The sequence below is a fragment of the Scyliorhinus canicula genome, chromosome 14 (genome assembly GCF_902713615.1).
Source record: "Scyliorhinus canicula chromosome 14, sScyCan1.1, whole genome shotgun sequence".
Taxonomy (NCBI): Eukaryota; Metazoa; Chordata; class Chondrichthyes; order Carcharhiniformes; family Scyliorhinidae; genus Scyliorhinus; species Scyliorhinus canicula.
Window position 1 is genome coordinate 7,385,806 of NC_052159.1, and position 16,751 is coordinate 7,402,556.

The following is a 16,751-nucleotide window of genomic DNA, read 5'->3' on the forward strand; positions in this document are numbered from 1 at the left end:
AGTTCACTAAGAGCTCATCAACGGGTAACAGGCTGGCTCTGAAGTAAGTCGATTAAAGCCTAGATTCATATCGGAAACACGTGTCTGGTGAATTGATGGTTCCATCAATATGTATATATACACAACCAAAAAGAGAACAGGAATTCACATAACAAATAAATGACGAACACTCCACCACCCCACCCATCCTGCCATTACTCTCCACCTACCTTTTTTTACAACCACAGAATCCCCCCCCCCCCCCTCCCCCACTGTCCCCCTCAAGGTGAACTTGATGCTTTTCCAGCCTAAGGAATTCTGGGAGGTAACTCACCCAACACCCCCGGTTCCGGCGGCCCCAAGTCCCTCCACCCTAACAGGACCCGTCTCCGGGCTACCAGGGAGGCAAAGGCCGAAACGTCGGCCTCGTTCTCCTCCTGAACTCCCAACGCTCCACAAATCGCCAATTCTGGACTCAGGTCAACCTTCACCCTCAACGCCTCAGCCACAAACGTCAGCAAACCCCCCCCGCCAGAATCCCTCTAGTTTCGGACAGGCTCAAAAAATGTGGACATGGTTGGTGCCGGACGACCCCCCCCCCCCCCCCCCCCCCAAACCCCACCCTCCCCCCGCGCACTGACCACACCTATCCCCCGACCCTCAAACAAAATCTGCTCATTCAGGTGAAACTTCAGAAAACTCTACCGGAGGCAATGCTCAAGATGAATAGAATTGAAGACATTTAAAGTCGGCTGGAAAGACACACGAGGGGAGCAGGATGGAAGAATATGCTGATAGGGGGCGATGAAGTAGTTTGGGATAGGCTCATATGGAGCATGGTGCAGATGGACCGAATGGTCTGTTTCTATACTGTGAATTCCTTTAAACAATACAAGAGGGTTGAGAGACAGTGAAACACACTGGAGTTAGTGACAGTGATAATATGGGTCAAGTAGCATCACGTTTTTTATAGAATTAGTGTGTCCAATTCATTTTTTCCCATTAAGGGGCAATTTAGCGTGGCCAATCTACCTAGCCTGCACATCTTTGGGTTGTGAGGGCGAAACCCACGCAGACACGGGGAGAATGTGCAAATTCCACACGGACAGTGACCCAGAGCTGGGATCGAACCTGGGACCTCGGCGCCGTGAGGCTGCAGGGCTATCCTACTGCGCCACCGTGCTGCCCTTAAGCTTCTTTTCCTGTGGGTTTTCCACTCCGTGGCGAACAAGCAGCACACGAGCGCGCACTGTCCCTTTAAATTCCTCTTTGGCTCTGAGGCGGCATTGATTTGAGCTGAGTGGCAGGGCTGGCTTGCTGCTCCCCCGCCCTATTCCACCTGACTCTCTACGTAGGAATTCCTTCAGCAGGTGTATCCAGTCCCCGTACCCTCTCTCGCCCAACATCTGGAAGACAGACGGACAGACAGGCATGAGTTCCACTAGCTCGAGGGGGACCTCAGTGAAATCCATCGTTGGCAGCCCTCAAAATGTGAGCTCAGAGTGAAAAGTTATTGTTTAACATTGTAATGGAGTTTCTACACTGTCACTTCCTTCTCTCTCTCTCTTTCTACTTATCTCCTCCACTCTGTTTTCTCTCCCTCATTCCTGCCTGCCTATCTCCTTCTCTCTCCCTCTCCTATCCTCTTTTCTCTCTTCCCCTTTCTCTCCCTTCTTCCTTCTCCCCCTCACTCCTCTCCCCCTCACTCTCTATTTTTCCTTCATTTATTTTTCTTTGCCTTTCTCTCTCTCTCTCTCTCCCCACCCTCCTCCTTTTATCTTTCAATGTAACCTTCCCTGTCTTTCTCTCTCTCTCTCGCTCTCTGTCTGTCAGTTCTTTAAGGATTCACGGGCAATCGATCAGTTAAAACTTCTCCCTGAAAAGTGTTTGCTGATCCCTGGAGTGGGAGACTGTTAGAAGTGGGGGAGGGGCTCGGAGACACGGTGTTTTTGTAGTGGGTGGGGGTGGCTACAAGTTGCTGTTTTGTTAAAATTCCCAACTCTTCCCCCTTCTCCCTTTCTAAAGCGTTGGCTTCTTGTCTCCACAGCGGTCGTATATCATAAACCAAAGTGCCACCCTGCTTCCTATATCCAATTATCCTTCAACCAATTACACTGGCACGGTGGCACAGTGGTTAACACTGTCGCCTCACAGCGCCAAGGACCCAGGTTCGATTCCGACCTCAGGTCACTGCCTGTGCGGAGTCTGCACATTCTCCCCGTGTGTGCGTGGGTTTCCTCCGGATGTTCCGCTTTCCTCCCACAGTCCAAAGACGTGCAGATTAGGTGGATTGGCCGTGATAAATTGCCTCTTCGGGTGGGGTTGCAGGAATAGGACGGGTGATTGGGCCTGGATAGTGTGACCATTCAAAGAGTCAGTGCAGACTCGATGGGCCGAATGGCCTCCTTCTGCACTGTAGGGATTCTATGATTACCCATTCGTCTCTCGGGGAATCCAAGAATGTGGGGAGTGGGCAGGAAAGGGCAGTGGAAGCCTAAAATCAGGTATGATCGTATTGCATGGCGGAGAAGGCTCGATGGGCCGAATGGTCTACTCCTGCTCCTACTTCTCACGTTCTTGTGACAATAGGGTCTCCTGATATTTCAGTCAGTTATTTCCCACTTAACTGGAGGTCTTGCTGCCTTATTTTCAGAGGGGCAGTTAAGAATCAACCACATCGCTGTGGGTCTGGAGTCACATGTAGGCCAGACCAGGTAAGGACGGCAGATTTCCTTCTCCAAAGGGCATTAATGTACCAGATGGGTTTTTACAGCACTCCAACTGTTTCATTGCTGAGGCTGGCTTCTTATTCGAAAACTGGATTTAAATTCCCCAGCTATGGCGGCAGGGTAGCACAGTGGTTAGCACTGTTGCTTCAAAACGCCAGGATCCCTGGTTCGATTCCCGGCTTGGGCCACTGTCTGTGCGAAGTCTGCACGTTCTCCCCGTGTGTGCGTGGGTTTCCTCCGGTTTCCCCCCACAAGTCCTGAAAGACGTGCTTGTTAGGTGAATTGGACATTCTGAATTCTCCCTCTGTGTACCCGAACAGGCGCCAGAGTGCGGTGACTAGGGGCTTTTCACAGTAACTTCATTGCAGTGTTAATGGAAGCCTACTTTTGACACCAGATTACTGGATCAGTAACATGATGCTACTTTACCCATATTATCACTGTCACTAACTCCAGTGTGTTTCACTGTCTCTCAACCCTCTTGTATTGTTTAAAGGAATTCACAGTATAGAAACAGACCATTCGGTCCATCTGCTCCATGCTCCATATGAGCCTATCCCAAACTACTTCATCTCCCCCTATCAGCATATTCTTCCATCCTGCTCCCCTCGTGTGTTTATCCAGCCGACTTTAAATGTCTTCAATTCTATTCATCTTGAGCATTGCCTCCGGTAGAGTTTTCTGAAGTTTCACCTGAATTGCTTCTTGTATGAGTGAGTAATTTATACTTTTGCCCCTTAACATTTGAAAAATAAAACACTGTTTTAACCTCCTTCGTAAGAAAGAGCCTCCAGCTCCCTGATTTAAATCTCTTAATTTAATTTAATTACCGGTAATTTAATTTAGCCTCTTGAGACATTCACGTCATGATTTGAAACCTCTGTGAAATGATCTGATGGTTTCACTCCTGCTTGAGGTCATCTTTGTAAATCTAATTTGCGGCTGTGCATGACTGTGACCAATATCCTCCGCAGCTAGCTAACCAATTACTTACATCAGCAAAGCCAAGGGAAAGGACACAGACTGTCCTTCCCCCACTTCACTAAACTCTCCTTTTTTCCCCCTCTTTATTCTTTGATGGGATGTGGGGGGCCAGCATTTATTGCCCATCCCTAATTGCCCTTGAACTGGGTGACGTGCGAGGCCATTTCAAAGAGTAAACCACATTGCTGTGGGTCTGGAGTCACATGTAGATCAGGCCAGGCCGGGTAAGGACGGCAGATTTCCTTCCCTATATGGGACATGAGTGAATCAAATGGGTTTTTACAACAATTGATCATGACTGTCATTGCTGGGACGAACTTTCAACTCCAGATTTAATGAATTGAACTTCAATTCCAACTTAATAATTGGGGGCAGCAGGGTAGCATGGTGGTTAGCATAAATGCTTCACAGCTCCAGGGTCCCAGGTTCGATTCCCGGCTGGGTCACTGTCTGTGTGGAGTCTGCACGTCCTCCCCCTGTGTGCGTGGGTTTCCTCCGGGTGCTCCGGTTTCCTCCCACAGTCCAAAGATGTGCGGGTTAGGTGGATTGGCCATGATAAATTGCCCGTAGTGTCCTAATAAAAGTAAGGTTAAGGGGGGGTTGTTGGGTTATGGGTATAGGGTGGATACGTGGGTTTGAGTAGGGTGATCATGGCTCGGCACAACATTGAGGGCCGAAGGGCCTGTACTGTTCTATGTTCTATGTTAATAATAATCTTTATGGTCACAGGTAGGCTTACATTAACACTGCAATGAAGTTACTGTGAAAAGCCCCTAGTCGCCACATTCCGGCGCCTGTTCGGGTACACAGAGGGAGAATTCAGAATGTCCAAATTACCTAACCAGCACGTCTTTGGACTGCGGGAGGAAACCGGGGCACCCGGAGGAAACCCACGCAGACACAGGGAGAACGTGCAGGCTCCGCACAGACAGTGATCCAAGTCGGGAATCGGATTTGGGTCCCTGGCGCCGTGAAGCAACAGAGCTAACCACTGTGCTGCCGTTCCACCCATTGTCTCCTCCCTTATTCATACATTCCTCTAACCATTGCGCTATCATCACTCATATTGCTCAAGTATTGCAATGCCCTTAGGAGTACGTATATGTTTTCTATTGGGCGTCAGCAAGTAATGATCAGTGTTTAGAACAACAAATAATTGTCATCCGCCATGGAATTCTCAGTTAGTGCCCTGCCCTCATTCTGACTCATTCAGCAAGTATTTCTAGAATGTTAGCACAGTCAACGTGCTGTAGTCTTTAAGGACTATCAGTCCTGTTCAATCAGCTCAAATCATTGCCGTGGTTGCCTACTTTGAATCAAAGTTATTTGGCAAACTGTGGCCCAGTTGTGTGAAGCTCCTGTTAAACTGTATCTGGAGTAACAGCTCTGGGCACCACATCTGGCTCAGTAAGGATACATTGGCCTTGGAAGAGGTGCAGCTCAGATCCACCAAGACTAAAGTGGCCAAATTATGAGGATTTGTAGCATAGACTGGAGAGTCAGGGATGATCTATTTGAGGTGTTTATTTAAGTGTTTTAATTTATTCTTCCTGGGAGTGTGGGAGCCTTTGGCTAAACCAACATTTGTTGCTCATTCCCAATTGTCCTTGAGAAGGTGGCAGTGAGCTGCCTGCTTGAACCGCTGCAGTCCCTGTGGTGTAGGTACACCCACAGTGCTGTTAGTGAGGGAGTTCCAGGATTTTGACAGTGAAGGAGCGGCCGATATATTTCCAAGTCAGGATGGTGAGTGACTTGGAGGGGAACCTCCAGGGTGCTGAAGGGTGACCCATGAAAATTCTGAAAGGTTGTGGTCGAGTCAAGACAAAGAGAATGTTCCCAAATTCAAGGCCGTCAACATACAAAATCAAATCGGCAATTCAAGAAAAACATCTTTTCCCGGGAAGGATGAGGATATGGAACTAGCACAGGGAACGGTTGAGGTGAATGGTATGGACGTATTTAAGGGGAAATTGGATAAACACGTGAGGAAGGCAGGAATAGAAGGATGTAAGTGGGATCAGGAGGTTCGAATGGAGCATGCATGCTGGTGTGGCTTTGTTGTGTCAAATGTCATCTTTCTGTGCTGTGTACCCTCTGTGCAAAGTTAAATGGAATTCTAAAATCATTGCATTTACAATGCAGAAGAAGGCCATTCGGCCCATCGACTCTGCACCAGCCCTTGGAAGCAGCACCCTACTTAAGCCCATGCCTCCACCCTCTCCTCGTAAGCCACGAACCCCATCTCACCTTTTTGGACACTAAGGGGCAATTTAGCGTGACCAGATCCACCTCACCTGTTCATCTTTGGACTGTGGGATGAAACTGGAGCTCCCAGAGGAAACCCACGCAGACACGGAGAGAACATGCAGACTCTGCACAGACAGTGACCCAGCGGGGAATCGAACCTGGAACCCTGGCGCTGTGAGGCAGCAGTGCTATCCACTGTGCCACCGTGCCTCCAGGGCACAATTTAACTAAAGGACTTCTAGGGTGCGATGCTCCGGAAAGATTTCGAAGTGTGGTAACTAGCGGGAGACCGGGAACGCTATTCAACGTAAATTGGTCCGCTTCATGACCTCTCGACACAAATGCAGGCTCGCCAGCTGATTCTCCGGGACTGCGCTTGCCACCCCTCCCTTCTCCCCTCCACTAACAAGGTCGAGCAGCACGTAAACAGCACTTGCACAGCCAACCCCAGTCAGCTCGCTGCCATGGCACCGAGATAACCGGCCCCACGATGGGGGGACACTCCTCAATGTGGTGGAGGCCAGGAGGGATGTCCTGTCCCCCCGAGGGTCCCGGAGGTGAGCCATAGAGCAGCCAGTGCTGCCTGGGTCAAAGTGGCTGCGGCCGTGAGCTCGGGGATTGTGACCAGGAGGAGACCGGCCGCCATTGTCGCAAGAAGGTCAACGACCTGGGGCAGCAAGGGTGAGTTGACACCAACCCCTCCCCACACGGGCATCCTTCCCCCAATCCTCCATGTAGAAGCCAACCCCCCTTCATGCATTGCGACCCTTCCTACACGTACACCCCCTTCACCAGGAACCACGTGTGAGGCTAATGCCCTCTCTGTGTCTCCGCAGGAGAAGCTCTCCCACGATCACCGGGAGAGGGCCCAGACAATATTGTGGAGGGGCACCGGACATACAGATGCTCACCACCTTCGAGGAATGGGCCTGAAAGGTGATGGCGGTGGCCGAGGACAGAGCGGTCACCAAAGCGGAGGTTGGCGGTGGTTGGCGGAGGCTGCAGAAGTGAGGATCCACCGGACACCCCGCCCGGAGGAGCTGTCATATGTGAGATGTTATTGCCTTACTGACTGACTGACCCATCCCTCCCACTGACCACATGTCCGTTCTCCCGCAGGTCGTCCAGCCAACGGCGCCGGCCCATCCAGGGTGGGCCTCACCCCTGCTTCCCACAAGACCACCTTGGATGAGAGCTTCGAGGATGCCACGATCACCGCGTCGCAGCTGTCATTCCCACCCGCCACCAACGCAGAGACACGCACCTCGGTGGGAGACGTTTGTCCATCTCCTGGGGCACAATCTGGTGAGCACCTCACAGCTGCCGATGTATATCAGGTGGAGACAGGAACCCCCAGCAGTATACCCGGAGCTGATGGAGACATTACGGAGCGGCCGTGACATTCAGGAGATATTAGCGACAGTCCAGGATGCCCATGGCCAATTGGCGGAGTCCCAGGGCTACGGGCAGAGGAGATGTCGCAGGCAATGCGTGGCACTGAGGCCAACACTGCTAGGGGGGTAACCGAAGTGGAGACCCTGGTGCACGGCATCGGCTCCGTGAGCGACGGTGTCCAAGGCATGGCACAGTTGGCATGGCTGAGGGTCTCGGCAGAATGTCTGCCCCGTTAGGGGATGTCGCCCAGTACCAGGCTGACCTTGGTGAGGTTCTGCGGAACGTGTCCCGCCCTCAGGTGGGCATGGCCGAGGTGCTGCAGAGCATGGCCCAATCACTGAGGAGCATCGCTCAGGGCGCCGCCACGATGGCGTATAGCCAGACGACACGGGGCAGCCGAAGTTCGAAGCAGCTGCCCTTCCATTCCGAGGTGAACCCCGGGGACCCTATGGGCACCGAGCGGGAGGCGAGGGCACTGGGTCCCAACCGGGACCCGTCCCGTGGTGTGGGGATGGTGGCCTCCAGCTCCCCCGTCTCGAGGCGCTGGCATAGCGGTATAGTCACTGGACAAGCAATCCAGAGACCAGAGTACCGCTCTGGGGGTCCCAGGTTTAAATTCCGCCAGTGCAAATGGTGAAATTTGAATTCAATAAACATCTACAGGTAGTAGTAAAAGAATAATAATGACCATGAAACGATTGTCGATTGTCGTAAAAACCCATCCATTTCACTAATGTCTTTTACATAGAACATACATTACAGAAGGAGGCCATTCGGCCCATCCAGTCTGCACCGACCCACTTAAGCCCTCACTTCCACCCTATCCCCATAAACCCAATAACCCCTCCCAACCTTTTTGGTCACTAAGGGCAATTTAGCATGGCCAATCCACCTAACCTGCACTTCTTTGGACTGTGGGAGGAAATCGGAGCAGCCGGAGGAAACCCACGCAGACACGGGGAGAACGTGCAGACTCCACACAGACGATGACCCAGCGGGGAATCGAACCTGGGACCCTGGAGCTGTGAAGCCACAGTGCTAACCACTGTGCTACCGAGCTGCCTAGGTAGCACACCTTAGGGAAGGAAAGCCTTAGGGAAGGAAATCTGCCGTCCTTACCTGGTCTGGCCTACATGTGAATCCAGACCCACAGCAATGTGCCTGTCAAGGGCAATTAGGGATGGGCAATAAATGTTGGGACACTTGTGACACATTAAAAACTCTTAAACACAAGCAGTATGACGCCTCTGTCACTTTCATCCACAATGCAGACTGACCTCCAAACTGTGGGCCCATCTCTCCGGGCATCTCCCCCTCCCCGGGCACACCGCGTGCAAGTGCTGGGCGTGAGCGAGCACTCAGCAGACAGGCAGGGGTCAGCCTGGCATAGATTGAGGAGGGCTGGCACCCAGCTCTCTGCGGGTTATCATTACACCCTCCCCCCCCCCCCCCCCAGCCCTCGACAGTGACCCACTGACAGTGCCGACACAGTCCCAGCCTCCTGGAGTGATGGGAAATGGGGAGGGAGGGAGGGGGATTGAGTAAGGTGTCGATGATGGACCAGGCCATGTCTAATGTGAAGCGGGCGAGGATGAGGGCCTCCCTGTCTCTCCGGGCTTGCCGGACCCTCATCGCTGCTGCCCATCCTGCAGCCTCCGATTGATCCTCCAGTTCCTCCCCGGGGTCGCCCTCCAACCCCTGCTGGTCTGGCACCGCCTCATCATCCTCTCCCCCCCCCCCCCCCCCCCCCCCCCCCCGCCGGAGGTGGGCTCCTCATCCCCAACCTCCAGCACCTCGCCCCGCTGCTGTGCCAGGTTGTGGAGGACACAGCAGACCAGCACAAAGCGGGCGACCCTCCGGAGGGTGTACAGCAGGGCACCGCTGGAGTGGTCGAGGCATCGGAGCGGCATTTTGAGGAGTCCGATGCTCCGATCAATGACAGCCCGGGTGGCCATATGGGCTTGTTTTACCGGGTGTAAGCTTCGCTCTCTGGCCTCCGTACTGGCGGCATTATCCAGGTCCTCAGCAGGTACCCCTTAGCCCCCAGAGCCAGCCAGCCATCCTGGGGTGGTCCTCGAAAGGCCGGGGTGCCCCAGGATGTAGGCGGCGTGAACACTCCCCAGGAAGCGTGCACACACGTGCATGATCTTCACGTGGTCGTCACACATGAATCGAATGTTCAGGGCGTGGAACCCCTTCCTGTTAACATAGCGCACTTTCAGATGGCACAGTGAGCACGAGGCTTGCAGTCTACCCTGGACTTGGAGCATTCCGGCGATGGCGAGGAATCCTGCTGCTCGGGCATCCTGTCGGACTTGGTTCATGTCAAATTTGATGTAATTTTCCGCGCGGGCAAACAGGGCATCCGTGATCTGTCGAATGCTCCTGTGGACTGTGGCCTGCGAGATGCTGCACAGCTCCCCACTCGAGCCCTGGATGGTCCCAAGGGGTAAAAGGTCAGAGCTGCAGTGACCCTGGCGGCCACCGGGAGCGGGTGTCCTCCTCTTCTCACCGGGAGTGGGTGCCCTCCTCCTCCACCGGGAGCGAGTATCCTCCTCCTCCACCGGGAGCGGGTATCCTCCTCCTCCTCCACCGGGAGCGGGTGGCCTCCTCCTCCACCGGGAGCGGGTGTCCTCCTCCTCCTCCTCCGGGAGCAGGTGGCCTCCTCCTCCACCGGGAGCGGGTGTCCTCCTCCTCCTCCTCCGGGAGCAGGTGTCCTCCTCCTCCACCGGGAGCGGGTATCCTCCTCCTCCTCCTCCACCGGGAGAGGGTGCCCTCCTCCTCCACCGGGAGCGGGTGGCCTCCTCCTCCACCGGGAGAGGGTGTCCTCTTCCTCCACCGGGAGAGGGTGTCCTCCTCCTCCACCGGGAGCGGGTGGCCTCCTCCTCCTCCACCGGGAGCGGGTGTCCTCCTCCTCCACCGGGAGCGGGTGCCCTCCTCCTCCTCCTCCGGGAGAGGGTGGCCTCCTCCTCCTCCACCGGGAGAGGGTGTCCTCCTCCTCCACCCGGAGCGGGTGTCCTCCTCCTCCTCCTCCTCCGGGAGCAGGTGTCCTCCTCCTCCACCGGGAGCGGGTGTCCTCCTCCTCCTCCTCCACCGGGATTGGGTTCCTCCTCCTCCTCCTCCACCGGGAGCGGGTGGCCTCCTCCTCCTCCGGGAGCAGGTGTCGTCCTCCTCCACCGGGAGCGGGTATCCTCCTCCTCCACCGGGAGCGGGTGTCCTCCTCCTCCTCCTCCACCGGGAGAGGGTGTCCTCCTCCTCCTCCTCCACCGGGAGAGGGTGCCCTCTTCCTCCACTGGGAGAGGGTGTCCTCCTCCTCCACCGGGAGCGGGTGCCCTCCTCCTCCACCGGGAGCGGGTGGCCTCCTCCTCCACCGAGAGCGGGTTCCTCCTCCTCCACCGGGAGCGGGTGGCCTCCTCCTCCTCCACCGGGAGCGGGTGCCCTCCTCCTCCACCGGGAGCGGGTTCCTCCTCCTCCTCCACCGGGAGCGGGTTCCTCCTCCTCCTCCACCGGGAGCGGGTGGCCTCCTCCTCCACCGGGAGAGGGTGTCCTCCTCCTCCACCGGGAGCGGGTTCCTCCTCCTCCACCGGGAGCGGGTGGCCTCCTCCTCCTCCACCGGGAGCGGGTTCCTCCTCATCCACCGGGAGCGGGTGTCCTCCTCCTCCACCGGGAGCGGGTGTCCTCCTCCTCCACCGGGAGCGGGTGTCCTCCTCCTCCTCCGGGAGAGGGTGTCCTCCTCCTCCTCCTCCACCGGGAGCGGGTTCCTCCTCCTCCTCCGGGAGCGGGTGTCCTCCTCCTCCACCGGGAGCGGGTGTCCTCCTCCTCCTCCGGGAGAGGGTGTCCTCCTCCTCCTCCTCCACCGGGAGCGGGTTCCTCCTCCTCCTCCGGGAGCGGGTGTCCTCCTCCTCCTCCGGGAGAGGGTGTCCTCCTCCTCCTCCTCCACCGGGAGCGGGTTCCTCCTCCTCCTCCGGGAGTGGGTGGCCTCCTCCTCGCACAGGTCTCTCACCGTCTACTTGTTGAAGCGGAGCCTCCTGTGACACGCATTATCCATCATTTGTTCAAAGGATGCCTGTATACGCTGGACCATCGCGGGTCTCCCCCTCTGGGTCCGTCGCTGGCCTAATGGGTGGCCGGGACATCAGCGTGTGGGGCGGGGTCCGGCACGTGGGCTGCCGCCTCGAGCATCTGCAGATACTGCTGCTGCCGCCGTCTCTGGCGTCTGGCCGCGCGGTCGATCAGCAGCACCACTTGCGCCTGTTCTGCAGAGTTCAAAATCCCTGCCATAGCGTTCAATATCTCTAAGGCATTGGGTGGGGGTGTTAGACTGGAAAATAGCAGCGGCTCATAGCCAGGGACCCTCCATTGTCCCATTGATATCCCCACCACCCCAACTCCTCGAACGTCCTGCCCACGCATTCCCAGCCGCAGCGGGCCCCAGACCCTGCAACCCGGACACCCGCACATAACGTCACCCGTACCGTGTGCTGGTCCCCTCCCCATGGCACTCACCCACCCTCCGGCCGTGGACATGTCCCCGGAGCTGTGTCCCATCCCCTGGGTGTTCGGATGTTGGCTGCTGTGTGTGTGGTGTTGCCTCCCGCGGTGTTCAAGCACAGTGTCCAGGCAGCAAGGTGTGATTGGGATGCTAAGCAATGACTCCCACACGCTATATGGCCCACCCGCCCACGGGAATCCACTTGGGTTTTGGGAAGTGATCACTTCACCACGATTGCCAATTTCCTATTAGCAATAGCCACCAGCCACACGGCCTTCAGCCGCACGGCCAGAGGCCTCGGCAGTCAGTGGGGGTTATGGGTGATCGGCGGGGCAGACGGGCAGGGACCGGGATTGCCCTCGAAATGGCTGTACACGATCCAGGGGTTGGCATGGTGGATCCGCACGCGTTTGCTCCCCCCAGCAGCTCCCCCCCCCCCTTCCCAGGGCTCTGTCTGTGAGCAAAGATTTTTTTTTAATAAATTTATATTACCCAATTATTTTTTCCAATTAAGGGGCAATTTAGCGTGGCCAATCCACCTACTCTGCACATCTTTGGGTTGTGGGGGCGAAACCCACGCAGACACGGGAAGAATGTGCAAACTCCACACGGACAGTGACCCAGGGCCGGGATTCGAACCTGGGACCTCAGCGCCGAGAGGCGGTTGTGCTAACCACTAGGCCACCGTGCTGCCCGTTCTGTGAGCAAAGATGGCTACTCCCCTCCTCGGCTCCCTGCAGAAGCCCTTTCTGCCAGGTTCACGCTTTTCAAAAGGAGCACTAATCGGCGCCGGCGTGACAACTTGCTGGGGAGGCAGCTGAATGATGGGAGGCCGTGCTATGAGGTGGCTCCCGTTAATTGTGTGGAAATGGGGCTTAAGTGATGATAATTGGTATCTCGCCACGCTGCAGCGGGATCCCGATTTCACCTACGGGAGCGGGACGGTCGCATCACGGTTTGGTGCCTGGCACAGATCTCATTTTCTGTCTCTCCCGCTATTGGCTGGGGGGGGGGTTTGGAGAGGGTTTCTCTCCAGCTTTTTTGGGTGAGATCCACACCACTATCCAACTACACTTGGGGGGCGCGATTTAACGGGGAAAGAACAGTCCCGTGTTGGGCGTGTTTAGCGGGGTGTGTCTCTGCGCCTGCAGGGTTGACAATGACCCCACTGACAAACAGGACTCTGGGTTTTTTATGGCCACTGTCAGGAACGTCCATCGAGGCCGCACTTCCCTTCAATTCCTGCACTGACCACCTCAGCTCATCAGGAGAAGGAGAGATTCGGGCACCATTTTGAAATGCTGCTCCGATCTCTCAACTGCGGTCTCCGCCCTCACCCACCTCCCCACCCCCCCACCCACCCCCACCCCCCCATGTCCCAATTTAGTTATTAGGGGTCCTCAATCCGCCCTTGATCCCCCCCCTCACCCTACCTAATAAGGGCAGAGAAACTCCTGTGAGACTGCCTCCGAGATCAGGACGCCATTTTGAAAAGGTGCCCCAATCTCTGAGCTTGAGGGTCCGTCACAACCCCAGCCCACGGGCAATGCCACCCCTCCCCACACATGGGCATTATCTCACAACCCCCCCCCCCCACCTCAATTTGAGGACACCTCACTACAGGGTTGCTGAAGAACCCCGCTTTCAGGCCTCCTCACCCTTCACCCCCCCCTCCCCAACCTTTGAGCCGTTCACTTTCCCTCTCTTCATACATCCCCTCAACCCACCTTTCCTGGGCATGGTCCCCCCTCCTGACCAGACCCGTGACAATGTCATGTTGGCACCCAGGCCCCCTAGTCGTTACACCTGGGAATCCTAGAAGTACCCCTGTCTTCCTGAAAGTGCCACCCAGGCACCATGGCAACGCCAGGGTAGCAGTGCCAAGGTGCCTGGATGCCAGAGGGAGAGCTAGAGGCCACCCTGCCCTGCCCCTGACCACCCGAGGGTCTCCAAGGGCCTGGGCAACCCCCCCCCCCCCCCTCCCCCAGGTGCCTTTACACTTGGTCCACATTGGTGTGGATCAGTGCTAAATGGCGCCTGGTCCAGGCCTCAATGGGGAGGCCGTTAGTTCCCGGCACCTGGGAATGGGCCGAATGGCTCATTTGAATATGCTGATCTGCTTCTCGACCAGTGAGGGCGAGATCCAGATCACGACGACCCGCGAGGTTCCGGTGAATCCCGCAAGATGTCCCCAGCGTCGCGAATGGCTCGGTCTGGCCTCGTCATGTCACAAGTCAGGTGCGACAAGGCCGGTAAATCACGCCCCTAGTCATAAAACCCTTCCCTCAAACTGTTCAATCCTCCTTTCTGGGTCTAATCTCACAGATTGTGCATCTCTGGATATGTGTGTTTTAATTTATTCCATCACATGATGCGGGCATCGCGGGGCTGGGCCAGCATTTATTGCCCATCCCTAATTCCCCTTGAACTGAGTGGTCTGATCGGCTATTTCAGGGGGCAGTTAAGAATCAACCGCATTGCTGTGGGTCTGGAGTCACATGTAGGCCAGACCGGGTAAGGACGACAGATTTCCTTCCCTAAAGGGCATTAGTGAACCAAATGGGTTTTTCCGACAATCGACAATGGGTTTCATGGTCCCCGTTAGACTTTTAATTCCAGATTTCTATTGGATTCACCATCTGACGGGGCGGGATTCGAATCTGGGTCACCAGATCATTACCCTGGGTCTCTGGTTTACGAGTCCAGTGACAATGTCACTATGCCGCCTCCCTTGTCTGTGGTGTGCGCGTCTGCGTCGCCTGCGTGTCTATCTGCGTGTGCACAGATGTGTGAGCACCACTTTGTGTCCACATATAAATGAAAATTGATTCCAGTACAAGTCATGTTAACCCATTGGTTAATTATCTTGCTGACTCTCAGTGTCTGAGTTCATGTTCACACTTGAAGAATAGCTGCTTGGGTGAGATGAGACCTTGGACCCATCACCCAGGATGAATGAAGAGTGAATATTTGGGATGGGGGGGTGGCTGGGAATTGGGGCAATGTGGTTCTAGGCAGACAGGGGTGACGAGCGCTCAATTCATTTTGTTTTGTTTCTCTAGGCCTCGCTGGTCATCAGTCTGAACGTCGGGGGTCACACTTACTCCACCTTGTTGGGGACCCTGCTGAAGTATCCAGGGTCCAAGCTGGCGGAGATGTTCAACAGTCCGTCCCGACCCACGTTGGATTTGGAAGGAAGGTACTTCATTGACCGGGACGGGACCCACTTCAAGCACGTGCTGGGGTTCCTCCGGGGCCGTGAGCCACCCCCCAGTCTCGCCGAGGAGGTCTACCAGGAGGCTATGTACTATGGCATCGAGCCCCTGGCCAAGCTGCTGGAAGATTCGCCCAAGCTCTTTGGTGAGCTAGTGGGGCGGAGGCAGTTCCTGGCCCGGGTACCAAATTACCAGGAGAACATTGAGGTGATGGTGCGGGTGGCCAGAGCAGAGGCTGTGGCCTCTCGCCAGTCCACTGTGATAGTGTGCGTGGTCAGAAATGAGGAGGACGCTGCCAGGTGCCATGAGGTGGTGAATGGCCTGGACACTGACAAGGGGTCGGTGGTGAGGTTTGGACCCTGGAGAGCGTCACCATCCATCTCTGACCTGCTGTATTGTATCAAACTGGACATCGAAAGGAAAGGGTACAGCACATCCTACCGATCGCACGAGATTGGCAAAAGCTTCCTCACGCGACCTTGTGAATTTCTCTACAAATTTACCTTTACGTGGTGGTAAGATGTAACGTACTAGTCATTGCTCCTCACAACAACTAGCGTTGCATCTGGGGGACATAAGATATTTGGAGCATCGTGGGTCCATTTTGCTGGGAATCAGTGGAATTAGTAAGAAGCGAGAGTGTTGCACTTTAGCCAGATGAGAATGAGAGAGCGATGCACCAGAGGAGGAGTCCATTCAGCCCATCAGGCCTGTGCCTGCTCTTTCCAGTTAATTCCACTCTCACTCTATCCTCATAGCCCTGAAAATTTCTCCTTTATAAATATTTATCAAATTACCTCTGAAAAGTTACTGCTCAATCTGCTTCAAGTGCCCTGATTGGGAACGCGTTCCAGAACTCAACAGATCTACAAAAAAATCTTCTCATCTCCCCCGTTGGGGTTTTCTTTCAATCAACTTTAATGTGTGTCCTCTGCTTGCAGGAAACGGGATCCGCATGTGCCTCCCAATGAATTATATCTCATACCAGCTAGCAACAGATGCCTCTTCTATAATTGCGATGTTGTTGGACTGTCGAATGGGCCGTGTTTTCCTTTAATCTCATGATTCAGTGAAAAGAAACTTCAAACAAAGTATTGCAGAGGGACAGGGCTAGCACGGTGACGCAGTGGTTAGCACTGCTGCCTCACGGCACCGAGGACCCGGGTCCGATCCCGGCTCCGGGTCGCTGTCCGTGTGGAGTTTGCACATTCCCCCCCGTGTCTGCGTGGCTCTCAACCCCCACAATCTAAAGACGTGCGGCGTAGGTGGATTGGCCACGCTAAATTGCCCCTTAATTGGAAAACTGTTAAAACTTTTTTTTAAGTATTGCAGAGGGACAACGGCAATGCAGAGCAAGGGAGGCATTCGGCCCATCAGGCTAGCTCACAGAAAACCTACAGTGCAGAAGGAGGCCATTCGGCCCATCGACTCTGCACCGGCCCTTGGACAAAGCACACTACTTTAGCCCACACCTCCAGCCTATCCCCTTAACCCTTAACCCCACCAGACCTTTTGGACGCTAAGGGGCTATGAATAGCAGCATTCCCTCTCATTGGACTCTCCTGACATATGGGCACCTTCACAGGCAACCTCCACCTGATGTCACCCTAAAGCACTTCTGCACCTTTTTAAACAATATATTTACCCATTAGCTTCATACACCTTGACTAGGCCATGTGACAGCAGAGATGGAAGGTTGAAATCCATGTG

At 55.2% G+C, this 16,751-nt stretch overlaps 1 protein-coding gene across 1 annotated transcript; it reads left to right on the forward strand.

Moving 5' to 3' along the window:
* The first annotated feature begins 1,294 nt into the window (after window positions 1–1,294).
* LOC119977854 (BTB/POZ domain-containing protein KCTD14-like) lies at window positions 1,295–16,199 on the forward strand. The gene is made up of 2 exons (XM_038819107.1): window positions 1,295–1,470; window positions 14,889–16,199. Exons 1-2 carry the CDS (start codon window positions 1,411–1,413, stop codon window positions 15,558–15,560), a joined length of 732 nt encoding a protein of 243 aa, XP_038675035.1. The 5' UTR covers window positions 1,295–1,410; the 3' UTR covers window positions 15,561–16,199.
* Window positions 16,200–16,751: the final 552 nt, after the last annotated feature.

Excerpts from the sequence above, each read along its gene's own strand:
- LOC119977854 (XM_038819107.1), top strand. The coding sequence starts at position 1,411 with ATGAGTTCCACTAGCTCGAGGGGGACCTCAGTGAAATCCATCGTTGGC. Across the intron at positions 1,471-14,888 it reads TCGTTGGCAGCCCTCAAAAT|GCCTCGCTGGTCATCAGTCT; the intron begins GTGAGCTCAGAG and ends TTGTTTCTCTAG.